The sequence below is a fragment of the Heteronotia binoei genome, chromosome 16, assembly GCF_032191835.1.
Source record: "Heteronotia binoei isolate CCM8104 ecotype False Entrance Well chromosome 16, APGP_CSIRO_Hbin_v1, whole genome shotgun sequence".
NCBI classification, from domain to species: Eukaryota; Metazoa; Chordata; class Lepidosauria; order Squamata; family Gekkonidae; genus Heteronotia; species Heteronotia binoei.
Genome location: NC_083238.1, coordinates 24,828,860 through 24,843,350, shown reverse-complemented (window position 1 = coordinate 24,843,350; position 14,491 = coordinate 24,828,860). Strand labels below are relative to the sequence as shown.

Genomic DNA, 14,491 nt, shown 5'->3' with positions numbered 1-14,491 from the left:
AGCTTGTTTTTTTTTTTTGTTCCTTTTTAAATGACTGCTCTCTGTAAATGTAGTTTACTTGTATTTCAGATGGTGACAACCTTTCAAGAGGCTCTTCTTCAGGTAATTCTCCCCACTGAAATCCTATTCGCTCCACTTCTGCTTCTTCTGTTTCCATGTCTAGACCAGCTTTCGGAGTAGTGTTTCCAGACTGCTCTGGCTTTGTTGAATCTGAACCCCCCCCCCCCCCCTATTGTGCTTGCTTCATGTCACTAGAACAAATGACACACCAAGCGGTAAATTATCATATGGGCTGGTTTGGGCCGCATTAGCTTGGTAGGTTGCAGCTCCACTGCTGTGGAATCAACTCTATTGCAGCTCCACTGCTGTGGAATCAACTCCCAGAGGAGGTACGGGCCCTACGATGCTTAGATCAATTCCGTAGGGCCTGTAAGACCCACCTCTTCAAAATAGCCTTCAACTAACGACAAGCTAGGAAGTGCCGTTGAAAATGCTGTTAGTTACTGAATTCTGTTGAAGATCTAATGTTTATAGCACCATATTGTTAATGTTCATTTTAATATAATCTGTAATTTGTTTTAACCATGATTTTATAAGCATAACTCGATGTATAATGTATTTTTATGTTGTGAGCCGCCCTGAGCCTGCCTTGGCGGGGAGGGCGGGATAGAAATATAAAGTTATTATTATTATTATATTATTATAGGTTATAAATTAGGTCAGCCTAGAACTTGCTGATCTCCTCTCATGAGAGGACACCACCACCATTACTCAGAGAATCCACTTGAATGTAACTTTGCTATGTGTATCACTTTCAAAAGCCACTGCATTGGAAGAGGTGTGAAACTTCAAGGGGATGCAGATTCCACCCCCCCCCCACACACACACACACACCGTGTCAGAAAGGAAGACACAGAGATTTTGCTGGATTAAAGATCACATGCTACTTTTTAAGATAAGCAAGTTTAAGTTGATGTGTTTTATTTAGATCTTTGTACCCTATTTTTCTTCCCAATCTGGATTCAAAATGACTTACAGCGGCAGTGTGATACAGTAGTTAAGAGCAGTGGACTCTAATCTGGAGAACTGGGTTTGATCCCCCACTCTTCCACATGAAGCCAGCTGGGTGACCTTGGGCCAATCACAGGTCTCTCAGAACGCTCGCTCAGCCTCACCTACCTCACAAGGTGCCTGTTGTGCGGAGAGAAGAAAATGCAATTGTAAACCACTTTGAGACTCCTTAATGGAGAGAAAAAATGGGGTATAAAAACCTATTCTTCATCCTCCCCATCTCTGTTTTAAAGCCAGTTCACTCCCCTAGTTATATGGCCTGCCGTGTAGATATGTTTTTGACACTTGGGTAACTTGCTGGTAAATTTAAATGGTAGCACTTCAGCTTGGTATACCCTGTCAGATACAAAATTACAGCTTGCTGCTCAGTGCTTCATTTTCATGTCATCAATATGTTTGGTCATTAAATGTTGCTCCATTTGACTGTTTTCATGATATTCCAGCCGTTTATTCTGTTTATGATATTCTAGCCACCCTGAGCCTGCTCCGGCGGGGAGGGCGGGATACAAATAAAAAATTTTTGTTGTTGTTGTTTATACTTGGCACCAAAACAATTTGATCTCGTGGGGAATAGTTGTGTCAGTCTCCATGTGATCAACAGATGCTGTCTGTATGTAGGCCTTCCTATTGCCTAAGCATTTGTACAGTGAACAGCAGGTTGGATCCAACGCCTTTTTTTGGCAAGCAGAAGGGCACTTCCAGGGCTTTTTTTTTGTAGCAGGAACTCCTTTGCATACTAGGCCACACCCCCCCTGATGTAGCCAATCCTCCAAGAGCTTACAGTAGGCTCTGTACTAAGAGCTCTGTAAGCTCTTGGAGGATTGGCTACACGAGGGGTGTGTGGCCTCATATGGAAAGCAGTTCCTGCTACCAAAAAAAAAAAAAAAGCCCTGGCACTTCCATTTGAGTGGGGGCAATTTTTGTCAAGTCTGTCTTTCTACTGCAGACCCCCACATTCTCCATGTTGTCCTCTGACCCCACCCACTACCATGAACAACTTTTGTGGAAGACTAGGAAGTACAATAGCCACTGTATATGAAAACTTCCAGAGTATCCATGGTATCATCAGATATTTCCACAAGGTGGTACAAGTTATATTACAATAATCTTTGTTTTAATAAAAGGCATCCAGTAAGGTTGGACTTTGAAGGGAGCCATCACATCTGGGTGGGGAATTCTTAATTTTTTGAGCTTTTTCCCTAGTGATAATAAAGCTGTCAGCTAGCCTGGGGGGAAATGTCCTGTCCCTTTAATGGAGGTTTAATGGGATGCTGTTTAGCACCTGGTGTCATTTACCACCATGCCAGGAAAAGCTTTAACTGCCCATTTCAACACACTATACCTCTACTAAAGGAACAGGACAATTTTTCTCCAAGTCCCACTTGATGATCTCCATCAAGCTGCTTTTACTGCAAGTAAAGAAAAAAAACCTTAATGTACTTGTAATTTTCCCAACGGGAGTAGAACCAGCTTGGTGGGGGCTTTTGGAGTTGAAGAGAAACTGTCATCCTTCAGAACTTGAAAAAAAGAACAAAAAACGTGAATGAACAAGTGAGTGAGTGAGTGAATGAATGAATGAATGAATGAATGAATGAATGAATGAATGAAACAATCTTTTGCCAGACTTGGCTGGCATCATACATAAAGAGCTTCATAAAATCACACCTCGGCCTTTTGGCTAAGTTCAAGTGTAGTGTGTAGTAGCTTTATAAATAATTCCAAAACTTGTAAGAAGATAAGTAGAGTCTTCTCTGGGTAGTGATCTATAAGATCACTGAATAGTGAAGGAACAATTCGAGAAATTACTCATTGCTGTGAGTTATTGGACTTCTTGAATACAGAAAGAAGAATTCTCTCTGTCAGTCAGGGTTAATGTATTGTGGTGAACAGGACCACAGAACATATATGTAACCATAAAGGTTTGGCAACCTGGGAAAACCTGTGTGGGTGTCAGCAAAAGAAGATTCAAAGCATTCAACCTTTGCATGTGTTTTTAAAAGTCAGAAAGGCAAAGGAGTATGAATCCAGAAAGGAGGAAGAGTTCAAAAACTGCCCAAAATATGACCTTAGCAAAAGGAAAGGAGGAAGGTCAACTCAACAAAGAGACCGCTATTTGGAGTCTGTTAGGATTCTACAAAAAATGGTAAAGGGTAGGCAAGCACATCCGGGATGATCATCAGTTTCTAGAGCTCCCATTCAGGCTTTGTCCTTGGTGTCACATTTCCCGAAAAATTTTATAGTCTCTTATTCGAGAGTTCCAATTGGTCCTTATCAAACAAAAGGCATCACATTAATGATAGGTTCAAGCCTTGAGGGAAACAAGTTGCTCAGGCAAGTGTTGGGAACTTTAGGAAATACATTGCAGGCAGAACATTGGCTTGGATTCAGACTAAAGTTTCCATGGGCACAGAAGGGTGATCGCTGTGCTGCTCCATGTGCAGAAGTTCTTGTGCCCTCAGAAATGCTAGTCTGGAGCCAAGCCATCATTGCTCATTTCTTGCACGTCATAGCACAATGCTGATTTCTGCAAATGGTGCGGAAGGATTGAATTGCCATTGTAGAAATGTAAGCCGGGGCTTCTGGATTGAGCCAGTCCCGTTCCCTTCCCTACAGAGCAGGTGTGAATGATGGGGGCCACCCTCTCAGGTGAAGAGTGAGGTTTGCCAGCCTTCTCTCCCTCCTTCAGAGCAGCTAGTAGGAAACCAGCTCTCTCAGCCAGCTGGCCCACTTCTTTTGGCTCCTTCCATTCATCAGTAGTCCCCATTGTCTTCATTATAGTGCAAAATATGTTAATCTGGTAACCTACCAAGGCCTTTCTTCTTTAACCCACAGTGGCCAGGAGTGTCCTTTTTGTCCCCTGCTCTGCACTGCAGTGCCATCATGGGGCATGAGGACATATCCGACAGATGCTGAGTTTGTTGGGATGGATGTTTTACAATACAGTCCTAAACAGAGTTGCATCATTCCAACCCCACTGACTTCAATGTATTTGAAAGGCGATGCTTAGGACTGCTCTGTTAAATAGATTCCTCAGATGGCTACAGTTGGTGCATTCAAGGATGGCTTTTCCACAAGGTGGCCCTAGGCTGCCAAAATGGGAAACAACAAAACAACCCTCAGCATTGGAGTCTGTTGGGGAGATAGCCCTGGCTCCAATAGGCTGCCAGGAGGAAGCCTGCTCCCTTTGTCCCTCCCTCCCTCTGTCATGGGGGCCTGGCTTGGTCCTCTTCCTTACTCCCTGGGTCATGCCTCAGTGCCTCACCTGACTGTGAGGGAGGAGCAAGAAGGCGAGCTGCAGCTTCCTGCTGTATATATAGAATCATAATGTTGGAAGATACTTCCTGGGTCATCTAATCCAACCCCCTGCACAATGCAAGAAATTCACAAATACCTCCCCCTACACTCCCAGTGACACCTGCTCTGGGCCCAGAAGGTGGGGGCTGAGGAACCCTCCAGGACCCATGGTCAAATTGGCCTGGAGAAAAATTGCTACCTAACCCCAAAGCAGCAAACAGCATTTCCCTGAGTGTGTAAGAAGGGGCCAGGAGAACTAAGCACTGATGCAACCCCTCCTGCCCTCCCTCTCATGATCTGCCTAAATTCACAGAATCAGCTGTCTGGTGGCATTCTAACCTCTGTTTAGAAACCTCCAAAGGAGGAGAGCCCACCACCTCTCAGGGAAGTCTGTTCCACTGAGGAACCGCTCTGTCAGGAAGTTCTTCCTAATGCTTAGTCAAAAACTCTTCTGATTCAACTTCAAAACAATGGTTCTTGTCCAGCCTTCTGGAGCAACTGAAAACAACTCTGCGCCATCCTCTATATCAGGGGTGGCCAATGGTAGCTCTCCAGATGTTTTTTTGCTCACAACTCCCATCAGCCCCAGCCAGCATGGCCAATGGCTGGGGCTGATGGGAGTTGTAGGCAAAAAACATCTGGAGAGCTACCGTTGGCCACCCCAGCTCTATATGACAGCCCTTTGAGTCCTTGGAGAAGTATCTTTAGAGATAAAGACAAAGGTCCCGGCTAGCCTGATCTCTTCCATCTTGGAAGCTAAGCAGGTCAACCCTGGTTAGTATTTGCATGGGAGACCACCAAGGCATACCAGGTTTGCTCTACAGAGGCACGCAATGCCTCTGTTCACCTCACCTCTGTTCATCTCTTGCTTTGATAACCCTACAGGATTGCCTTAAATTGGCTGTGACTTGATGGCAAAAGGAAAAAGAAAGAAGAAGGCAGAGAAAAATACAATTTGCAGAATTTCTCATTCCAGATCTTTAGTTTAACACATGCTGTAGAATTCTTACCTGCAGTGCTTTTACAACTTATCGCTATCTTTCCCCAGTTTTTTAGACTGAAGAGAATTGCTTTGTTATCATACCTCTGTTCCCACTCAGAAAACAAAGCCTTGTTTTACCCTTTTGTCCTCTAAACGATTAACAGCTTTAACTCATTGTGAGTTCCATGTTACCCCATTTCTGCTTACCTATACTTTGGGAGGATTCTACGGCACAAAATATGTACTTGCCAGAAACCCCAGCAGCAAGGGGGCTGACCCCGGGATTCTTCCTGCACAGCTGGCAATTCTGCCCAGATGTAAAGGATGCTCAAAGCAACTGCTTTATTGAGCGAATCCATATTTCAGACAGCCTGTTGGGAAGATTTATCAGACAAGTATCAGTTCTGCTCATTGTTTCCACAAGCAGTCTCTGCAGTACTATGTAGCAGAAAGTACTGTCAAACCACTTTTAAAGGATGCCTCGCTCTTCTTTGCTCTCTGTATTTATGAAAAAAAATGGACAATTTCTCTACAAGTCTCTCACTGTCGGAACTGCTGAGCATACCCAGCTGGGGAGGAGACATTAGCAACAGAGTACCTTTTTAAAAGAAGATTGCTGTAGATTTCCATTCTGCTGGTTTGGAGGAATACTAATCCCCGCTAGGGGGTTAGAGATGTTGGTTCTTCACTATAAATCTTTTCAGGCTCAACAATCTAGAGCTTGAAAGTCTGAAGCAAATCCTTCCTTCATGTAGCAAGCTGCAGTGTATGACTGTGGCAGTGTCATCCTAAGTAGAGTTACACCCTTCTAAGTCTACTAGAAACAATGGATTTAGAAGGGAGTAACTCTTATGAGAATGGTACTGTGAGTCATGTTAAGTTATTGGGAGGATATCTAGACAGAGGGAGACACTCAGAAAGTATCCAGAGTGCCTAGCAATACCCTTGTGCTTCCTATTTATAGTTGTGCAGCAGGGCTTTTTTGTAGCAGGAACTCCTTTGCATATTAGACTACACCCCCCTGATGTAGCCAATCCTCCAAGAGCTCACAGGGCTCTTCTTACAGGGCCTACTGTAAGCTCTTGGAGGATTGGCTACATCGGGGAGGGGTGTAACCTAATATGCAAAGGAGTTCCTGCTACAAAAAACCCCCTGTAATTACAGCCAGCTCCACCCACCATGTCATAATTTGGGGAGAGAGGGTGTTGGGAGCAAGGTTGACTGCACCCAGCAGGCAGCTCAGGTGCAGTTGATGGATTTCAAACTGGAAGCAAATGACATGTGTTACTCTGGTCTTTCCAGGCCTATACTCATTCTCACACTCTGTAACCAAACATCACCCAAATCTCAAAGCCATCTGTCTTCAGCAGTAGGTGGACTAGTTCCAGATTCTGGGTGTCAAGCATTGTATGTTTATTCTCTACTATAGCACCCAGATCATAGAATTGTTACTAACCCTGAACTGAATGTAGGCACATCAAAGTAGCAACCCCCACCTTTCTTCTTTCGCTTCTACTAACAAATGCAGGGATGTCCTCTTTGAAGATAAGACCTCCTGGGACTTGTTCTCGGACTCAGCCAGGCCTGAACCCAGGATGTGCTAGTCACAATATAGATAAGAAGCTCAGCATGTGAATTTCACACGTGAATGTAGGATTAGGGTTTGTAGAATCTTTCGGGCTCAAGTGCCGTGTTCTACTGGAGAAAGTTTTCCTTCCAGGCGTTTCGTTCTCAGCTGCGGAGAACATCCTCAGTGGCGTTGCAGCCGGAGCAGGCGCACTGACCTTCTTGGCTGCTGTGCGTTGAGTGTAGGAATGTAGGATTGTTTATAGAACCTTTGATGTGCCATCTTAAAGCATGTATTCTAGTGTTACAAAGTATCAGTTCCAATCTCCAGCTCGAATGAGCTACATGGATTATCAATGAACCTGACTTTGTTTCAGAATCCAAGGACTGGTTATTTTGAGATCTCATGCTTGACACTGGGCAGCCTTGAGCAAAAAGGGCCCAGGGCTCCCCTCCAGGACCCCCCTCCTGCCTGCTTTCTCACCCACTGACCCACATGCCTGTGCATCCTTCTCTCCCCTTATGAGCACTCTCACCAGCTGTCCTCACAGATGCCTGCAGCATCCACATGCCCATTTCCTGATGATGCTGGGCAGTGTATTCAGTTGAGAACATGGGCAGAAGAGTGTTTGCATGCAGAGTGTGAGTGAAGGACAGATGGGCAACAAGGGAGATGTGTGGTCAGTGGCAATGGGTGCTGCCAGAGGGCCTGGGCCCCAGTAACGGCTCCACTTCAGTGTATGATGACACCACTCTAGTAGTAGCCAAGTCAGTAGGTGTGAACATTGGCACCTCCACATTGGCAACAGGAAAATCCACAGTCCTTTGTTTTGAGCCCCAGCATAGAAGAAAGTTCTCTGGTGCACCATTAGTTTAAAACAGTCACCATTCATCCATATCTGGAAATTAGTAGAAAAGGCAGCGGTGGAGGACAAGATCAAATACTGTGAATGGAACCATTATCTTAGATTACTAGTTGCTGAATATTTAAAGGATGAAATTAAAATGGACAAAACGTCTCCCAGAGAAGCAGCAGGATGTTAGTCAACAGACAGAACCCAGCTCTTATACATTATGTTATCCTGCTTTATAAACCAGGGCTGGAAACCCTCTACGTGATCACCGAAGAGAAATGCACATTGACACCAGATACGTTTCTTTCAAGATAAAAATGTTGATGTAACATAGTAATAAAAATGAACAAGTGCAAAGAATAGGGTGTGAAAATGCCCGTGTAACTCACATGAATTGGGAATAGGCTCACTGAACTTTCAAAAACAAAAGGAATTAGGAAATTAAAGGATTTTTTTTTTTTTTAAGATATAGGAATAAGACAGCCCATCACTTTTTGACTGTTTGTCCACTAAAGTGTGGCATATCTTAATAGATCATTCAGGTATTTTTAAAAGTGCAGCAGGTAACTGGGATGAAAGAATCCCTCTCAATGTAAAAAAGAATGGCAAATCTACTCCTGGATTTTCTGTTTCCTGCCTGAAAGTATTAGTGGTGACCAACATTCTAACTGCATGTTCTTTCCAGCTGAGCTACAGATAGACAGCTAAATCAGCAACGTAGCCTAACATGGTCATATTAACCTAGCGGAGCAGAAGAGACCATCTGTACCACCATGAATTTACTAAAATAGAACAGCAGTGAAAGGAGGAGGGAGGGGGGGGACAACCTTTTCTATGTGAGGGAATGCAAGGGAATTCTATGAATGATCCTGATTTACGAACGTGCAGTGCAATTGACAAACATGGAACTCCAGCGATTGCTTAAGCTTTGATGTCTTTAGCTTGCACAATTGAGTTATATACTGTTTTAGAACTCAGTTTCATGCACACTGCAAAATACCTAATGTACTTCACTCATTCCCACCCCGTGACAAATTTTGTCAAGCATACATACGCTGCTAGGCAAAAGCTTTCTCGACAAAATGCACATTGCTGGTCTGTGGATGAAGGTTGCGCACTATCTTTGTCTCCTAATGGCACCTGTATGACTGGGTATACACAGTCACCCCTAACTGATCAGTGTGGTGGCATTGAGAGATCAGCTTATCCATCTGTATCAAATACTAAAAGTTCACATTCTTTGCTATGTTTTTGCCTAACAGTGAAGAGCCCCTGGCCTCTGTATTTTGCCAGAAGTGAGGTGGGTAGGCACAAGGGAAAGGATAGTTCCCTTGGTAGCACCCTGCATATGAAAGCCCATCTCTATGGTGGTCCCCCTTGTGCTTATGTATTTTAAGAATCAGGCTAGAACATTCCCTTTTTCACTCAGGCTTTTAAAATAAGGTTTTTAATTATATGTGTGTGAGAGATGGATACAATGGCTACTAATCCAGCACCAGACATAGTGTGCCTCTTTAAATCAGCTGCTGGGGGACACAGGAAGGATAATGCTGTTGCAGCTTGTGGGCTTCCTAGAGGTAGCTGGTTGGCCACTGTATGAACAGAATGCTGGATTTGATGGGCCTTTTTGTCTGATCCACCATGGCTCTGTGTTCTTAGAGAGGAGTTGCTTTTTCGCTATGTTATGTTTTGATGCCTTATGACTGTGAGCTGCCTTGTGAGGCTTGAGAGTGTAGGAAATAGCTGGTTGCATGTTCATGCGAAGGGAGAAGGAAATGCTTGGCCAGAAGAAAGGATTCTTGAGCAAAGATGTAGGTTCATGCATGCTGTCCTGCTGTCCCACTCCAGAGCTGTGTGAGCAGTATGCATGCAATCCCAGCAGCAGAATGCAGGAGGGTTCATTCTCCCATATGGAGCAACGTGAAGGTAGCACCCACAAAGATCCTGGGATCAAGTCTGAACCCTGAGTGGGATATCTATGGATACTGCAGACACACACTTGTGTGAACAGAAGCACATTATGATGTAGCTCATGGGAGGTAGATCACATTTGTATATTCTCCATTAATGTAAGAAATACCATTGCTGTAACCGTTTTCAGTTAAACAGCCATTCTCTTTCTCTTTGTAGAAGGGATAATATTGCGGAACAACTTCATTATATACCCTTTCTTGATCAGTCATGATCTCATGAGATAAATCTTGATGTTACAGATAAATGAAAATGAGAAAGAGTAGGTAATAAACCCGAATAAAAAAGTAGCTTCCATCCTTATTAAATGTGACCTTTTCAGTCATGCTTCTGGACTTCTTTCTTTACCGTTCCAGAAAATGTGGCCTCCACTTCAATACCTTGTGTCAGCAGAGTTATTAAAAAATGTGACACCACACTGTAGATAGCAGACATGATTATTGAGCATATACTGGTAGGACAGCTCTGTTTCCTTCTATGCGCAAATGAGCAAATGAAGCTGCCTTAAACTGAGTCGGACCATTGGTCTATCAAAGCCAGTATTTGCTCTAACTGGCAGCAGCTGTCACAAGTCTTTCAGGCTTTGGATTTTTCACGTCACCTACTATCTGATCATTTTTACTGGAGATACTGAGGACTGAACCTGGGACATTCTGCATGCAAAGCAGATGCCCTGCCACCGAGCCACACCCCACATCCGCATATCATTAAACCATCCGTGTACAAATGAATGTACCTTGGCCCACGCAGCCATTTAATGTGAAGCTATCTAAGCCACTGAGAAATGTCTCAAGTTTTTCTTCCTTTGTTTTACAAGTATGCAAGAATGAGCCTGTGGATGCAAACCACATTGCCCTCTACGCTCAGCCTACACTAGTGTTGCCCAAATGGGTTCATTGCCTGGTGTGCTAAAGCACTACAATAAACGCAACCAGTTGAGGTTACAAAAGCAGACAGGGCATTTATTGTGATAAATGGAGACTTCGGGTAACTAAAAAGCCAAGAAGTCTAAAGCTGTTGTTTCTTCATTCACTTCGGACGTGCGCAGATGCTCATTATATCATTATCAAGAAAAAGAAACTTATTGCTGTAAGCATGCGCAGATGTCCAATATGGCATAGGTTTTGTTTCCCTGGAATATCACTGCCCAACAGGCATCTGTTTAAAACATGTAGTTTCTCCTTGAAAGTGGTTTCTATTCCTTTTGGGCCGATGGCCTTGGATGGTCCAGTCCAGGTTCCCCAAAACAGTCCGTCAGACATTCGCTTTGCCTGTGACCCATTCACTTGGCCTTCACCTAGTTCCCACACTCTCCTTCCCCTCACCAGGCACTTATACTTTAAAAAAAATATTTCTCTGCTGCATGTTCTTTGCTTCAAGTTATACACTTATAGCAATTGGCCTTTTAGAAACAGAAAATGACATTGGCTTTCATCTTATTGACTGCTTAGCATTTACCTGAAATATAAGCAGTGCTACCTGCTTATAGGAGAGCCAGTTTGGTGTAGTGGTTAAGTGTGCGGACTCTTATCTGGGAGAACCGGGTTTGATTCCCCACTCCTCCACTTGCACCTGCTAGCATGGCCTTGGGTCAGCCATAGCTCTGGCAGAGGTTGTCCTTGAAAGGGCAGCTGCTGGGAGAGCCCTCTCCAGCCCCACCCACCTCACAGGGTGTCTGTTGTGGGGGAGGAAGGTAAAGGAGACTGTGAGCCGCTCTGAGACTCTTCGGAGTGGAGGGCGGGATATAAATCCAATATCTTCATCTACCTCACAGGGTGTCTGTTGTGGGGGAGGAAGGGAAAGGAGATTGTGAGCCGCTCTGAGACTTTTCGGAGTGGAGGGCGGGATATAAATCCAATATCTTCATCTACCTCACAGGGTGTCTGTTGTGGGGGAGGAAGGGAAAGGAGATTGTGAGCCGCTCTGAGACTCTTCGGAGTGGAGGGCGGGATATAAATCCAATATCTTCATCTACTTCACAGGGTGTCTGTTGTGGGGGAGGAAGGAAAAGGAGATTGTGAGCCGCTCTGAGACTCTTCGGAGTGGAGGGTGGGATATAAATCCAATATCTTCATCTACCTCACAGGGTGTCTGTTGTGGGGGAGGATGGTAAAGGAGATTGTGAGCCGCTCTGAGACTCTTCGGAGTGGAGGGCGGGATATAAATCCAATATCTTCTACCTTGCTCATCACTGGTTCTCTACCTATATCCCCGGAAAGAAAGGAGTAACTTGAAGTGGGCATGTATCACCAAAAGTCAATACTAACCAATACAGTTCCCAGAAAAAAGAGATTCAAGGATTGAAGTTAGGGTGAGATCACACTGGAGACTAGGTGCGGCATTACCCTGGCTCTGAAAAACTGATTCTTGTTTATCCACATCCTGGCATTCACACAGTCCCCACCCTGCTGCTGGGAGAGGCACTGGCCGCATACACGCAAGAGGAGTCTTCAGACTGCTCAGTCGCATGTGGGGTGGGTGCAGAGGGGAAACACATTCCCCGTTCAGACAGTGGGGAACGTGCCCTACATACAATTTAGAGGTTTGCTACCTGGAAGTTCCCAATAGCAACCCATCCTGAGATGAGGTAGATACAGGTGGGACTTGGGAGGCAGATGTGCATGTGTGATTGAGCACATTAAATCCAAATGGGAGGTGTGGCTAGGTTGGGCCAAATCTCTTGTGTGCTGGCACCCTTAGTGTGGGAAAATGCTGTCTGATCTGAAAGTGTGATGTTTTGAGATGTATTTTACATATTCAGTATAGATATATACATTATGAACATCTCTTTGTTCTCACATTATATTCTTCAAGATCAAGGCAGGAGAAACCCCTGGCACAAATTGATTGTATACAGGGCTTTTTTTGTAGCAGGAACTCCTTTGCATATTAGGCCACACACCCCTGATATAGCCAATCCTCCATGAGCTTACAGGACTCAGTACAGAGACTACCAGGGCTCTTTTTCTAGCAGGAGCTCCTCTGCATATTAGGCCACACACCCCTGATGTAGCCAACCCTCCAAGAGCTTAGAGGGCTCTTATTACAGGGCCTACTGTAAGCTCTAGGCGGATTGGCTACATCGGGGTGTGTGGTCTAATATGCAGAGGAGCTCCTGCTAGAAAAAGAGCCCTGGAGACTACTGTAGGCTCCAGGAGGATTGGCTACATCAGGGGTTTGTGGCCTAATATGCAAAGGAGTTCCTTCTACAAAAAAAGCCATGATTGTACAACATTCTTTTGTGCCATGTTGTCTTTAAAAAAAAGTTCATGAACTTGTAAGCTAGTACTAACGTTCAACTCCAGATGAACCTGCCTCCCTCTTCCAAATGTTAAGGCAACATGCTTCTAACCAGTGGCTCCAGGGTGTTCATGGGGTTCCCACAGCTGCCTAGTTAGGGAGAATTGTTTTGTGTAGAGGTGGTGCTCTGTTACATAACTGACCCTGAAAGTCTGGCTTTTGAGGTCCATCCCAAGAACATGAAGTGCAACTTAACCCCGCGCAGAACTATGGGATTTAAACATACCATTACAAACTTGAAATCCTGATCCTAAAGACATTTACTTAAAAGTAAATCTCCGTTCACAGTGGACAGAGCCTGTCCCGTTCTCCTCTGTATTAGAGAATGTTCTGCGTGCTTATCTAAAACTGTGCATCTAAACTGTACAGTGCATCTAAAAGTGCCACAGCTTGTAAAAGTGTGTACCAAATCAGGATATAAATGGAAGGGAGAACATTCTGGTGGGTTGGAAAATCTATTTCATTATTGGATCTTCCTTTGTGGCAGCTCAACATGTGCTTCTAATTAAGGGGTTTTTTTAAAAAAAAGAAAAAGAAAATAACCAAGGAGTTACCAAACACACACGCATGGTTAATTGAAGAATGCAGATGATAATGTAATCCAGCAATCACATGCAGTTGTTGTTTTTCTAGGGATGCATTGCTTTACTTAACCACACAGGCCCTTCACCATATATTATGGCCAGTTTCATTTTGCTAATATGCAGTGAGAAACATAAGAGAAAACAAAATCTGCCTTTCCCCCCCTAATCTGGAAAATTATATTTTTCTTCATCTTCATTCTCTCTCTTTTCAACTTAGGCAAACTTTTTGGGTTCAAGCTTCCTGGGCTGAGTCTTTTATCATACCGAAAGCAGTCCTTGCCACAGGAAGATCCCGACGCAGTGATAGTGGGTTCTTCCAAGCGCAGTGATGACTCCATGGCTATGAAGCATTTTAAGTCCCCGACAAAAGAAAGCTGCAGCCCCTCAGAAGCAGATGACACCAAGGCACTGATCCAGCCAAGCACGTGTTCTCCTTTGGTGAATATATCGGGACCTCTTGATCATTCATCCCCCAAACGGCAATGGGACCGGCTATACCCCGATATGCTGCATTCAAGTAGTGCACTAACCCATACTCCATCCAGGGAAAGTGTCTGCAGTATAAGGAGAGCCTCCTCAGTACACAACATAGAAGGATTTAACATCCAGCCCAATAATGTGTTTCGAGACCGGCACGCTAGTGAAGGTACAGTTGAAAATCAGTTATTTGAGCATCATGGTGAGAAACGTTGACTACTGCTAACTGTGATTTATGTGATTGCCCAGCTCAAATCCACAAAGTCAAAATACCTTAACTGGCTCAAGCTGGAATGTTTCCTACAGTTGATTTGACAAGCTAAAAACAGTACAACACCAAACACTGTTTGGAAATTGGTATTATTCCAGAGATTAGTGGAAATGAAAAAGCA

General features: G+C 44.2%; 1 protein-coding gene across 8 annotated transcripts in view; it reads left to right on the top strand.

Annotated features, from left to right (window-relative positions):
• KCNH7 (potassium voltage-gated channel subfamily H member 7) overlaps nt 1-14,491 on the top strand; it is a 478,957-nt gene that overhangs the window by 316,623 nt on the left and 147,843 nt on the right. For 5 of the 8 annotated variants that reach the window (XM_060257335.1, XM_060257332.1, XM_060257333.1 and 2 more), the window contains exons 4-5: nt 70-102; nt 13,840-14,268. In XM_060257335.1, the coding sequence (XP_060113318.1) occupies nt 70-102; nt 13,840-14,268 (462 nt within the window). The remainder of the gene's footprint in view (nt 1-69; nt 103-13,839; nt 14,269-14,491) is intronic. The other 3 variants (XM_060257338.1, XM_060257336.1, XM_060257334.1) reach the window with 1 other exon arrangement.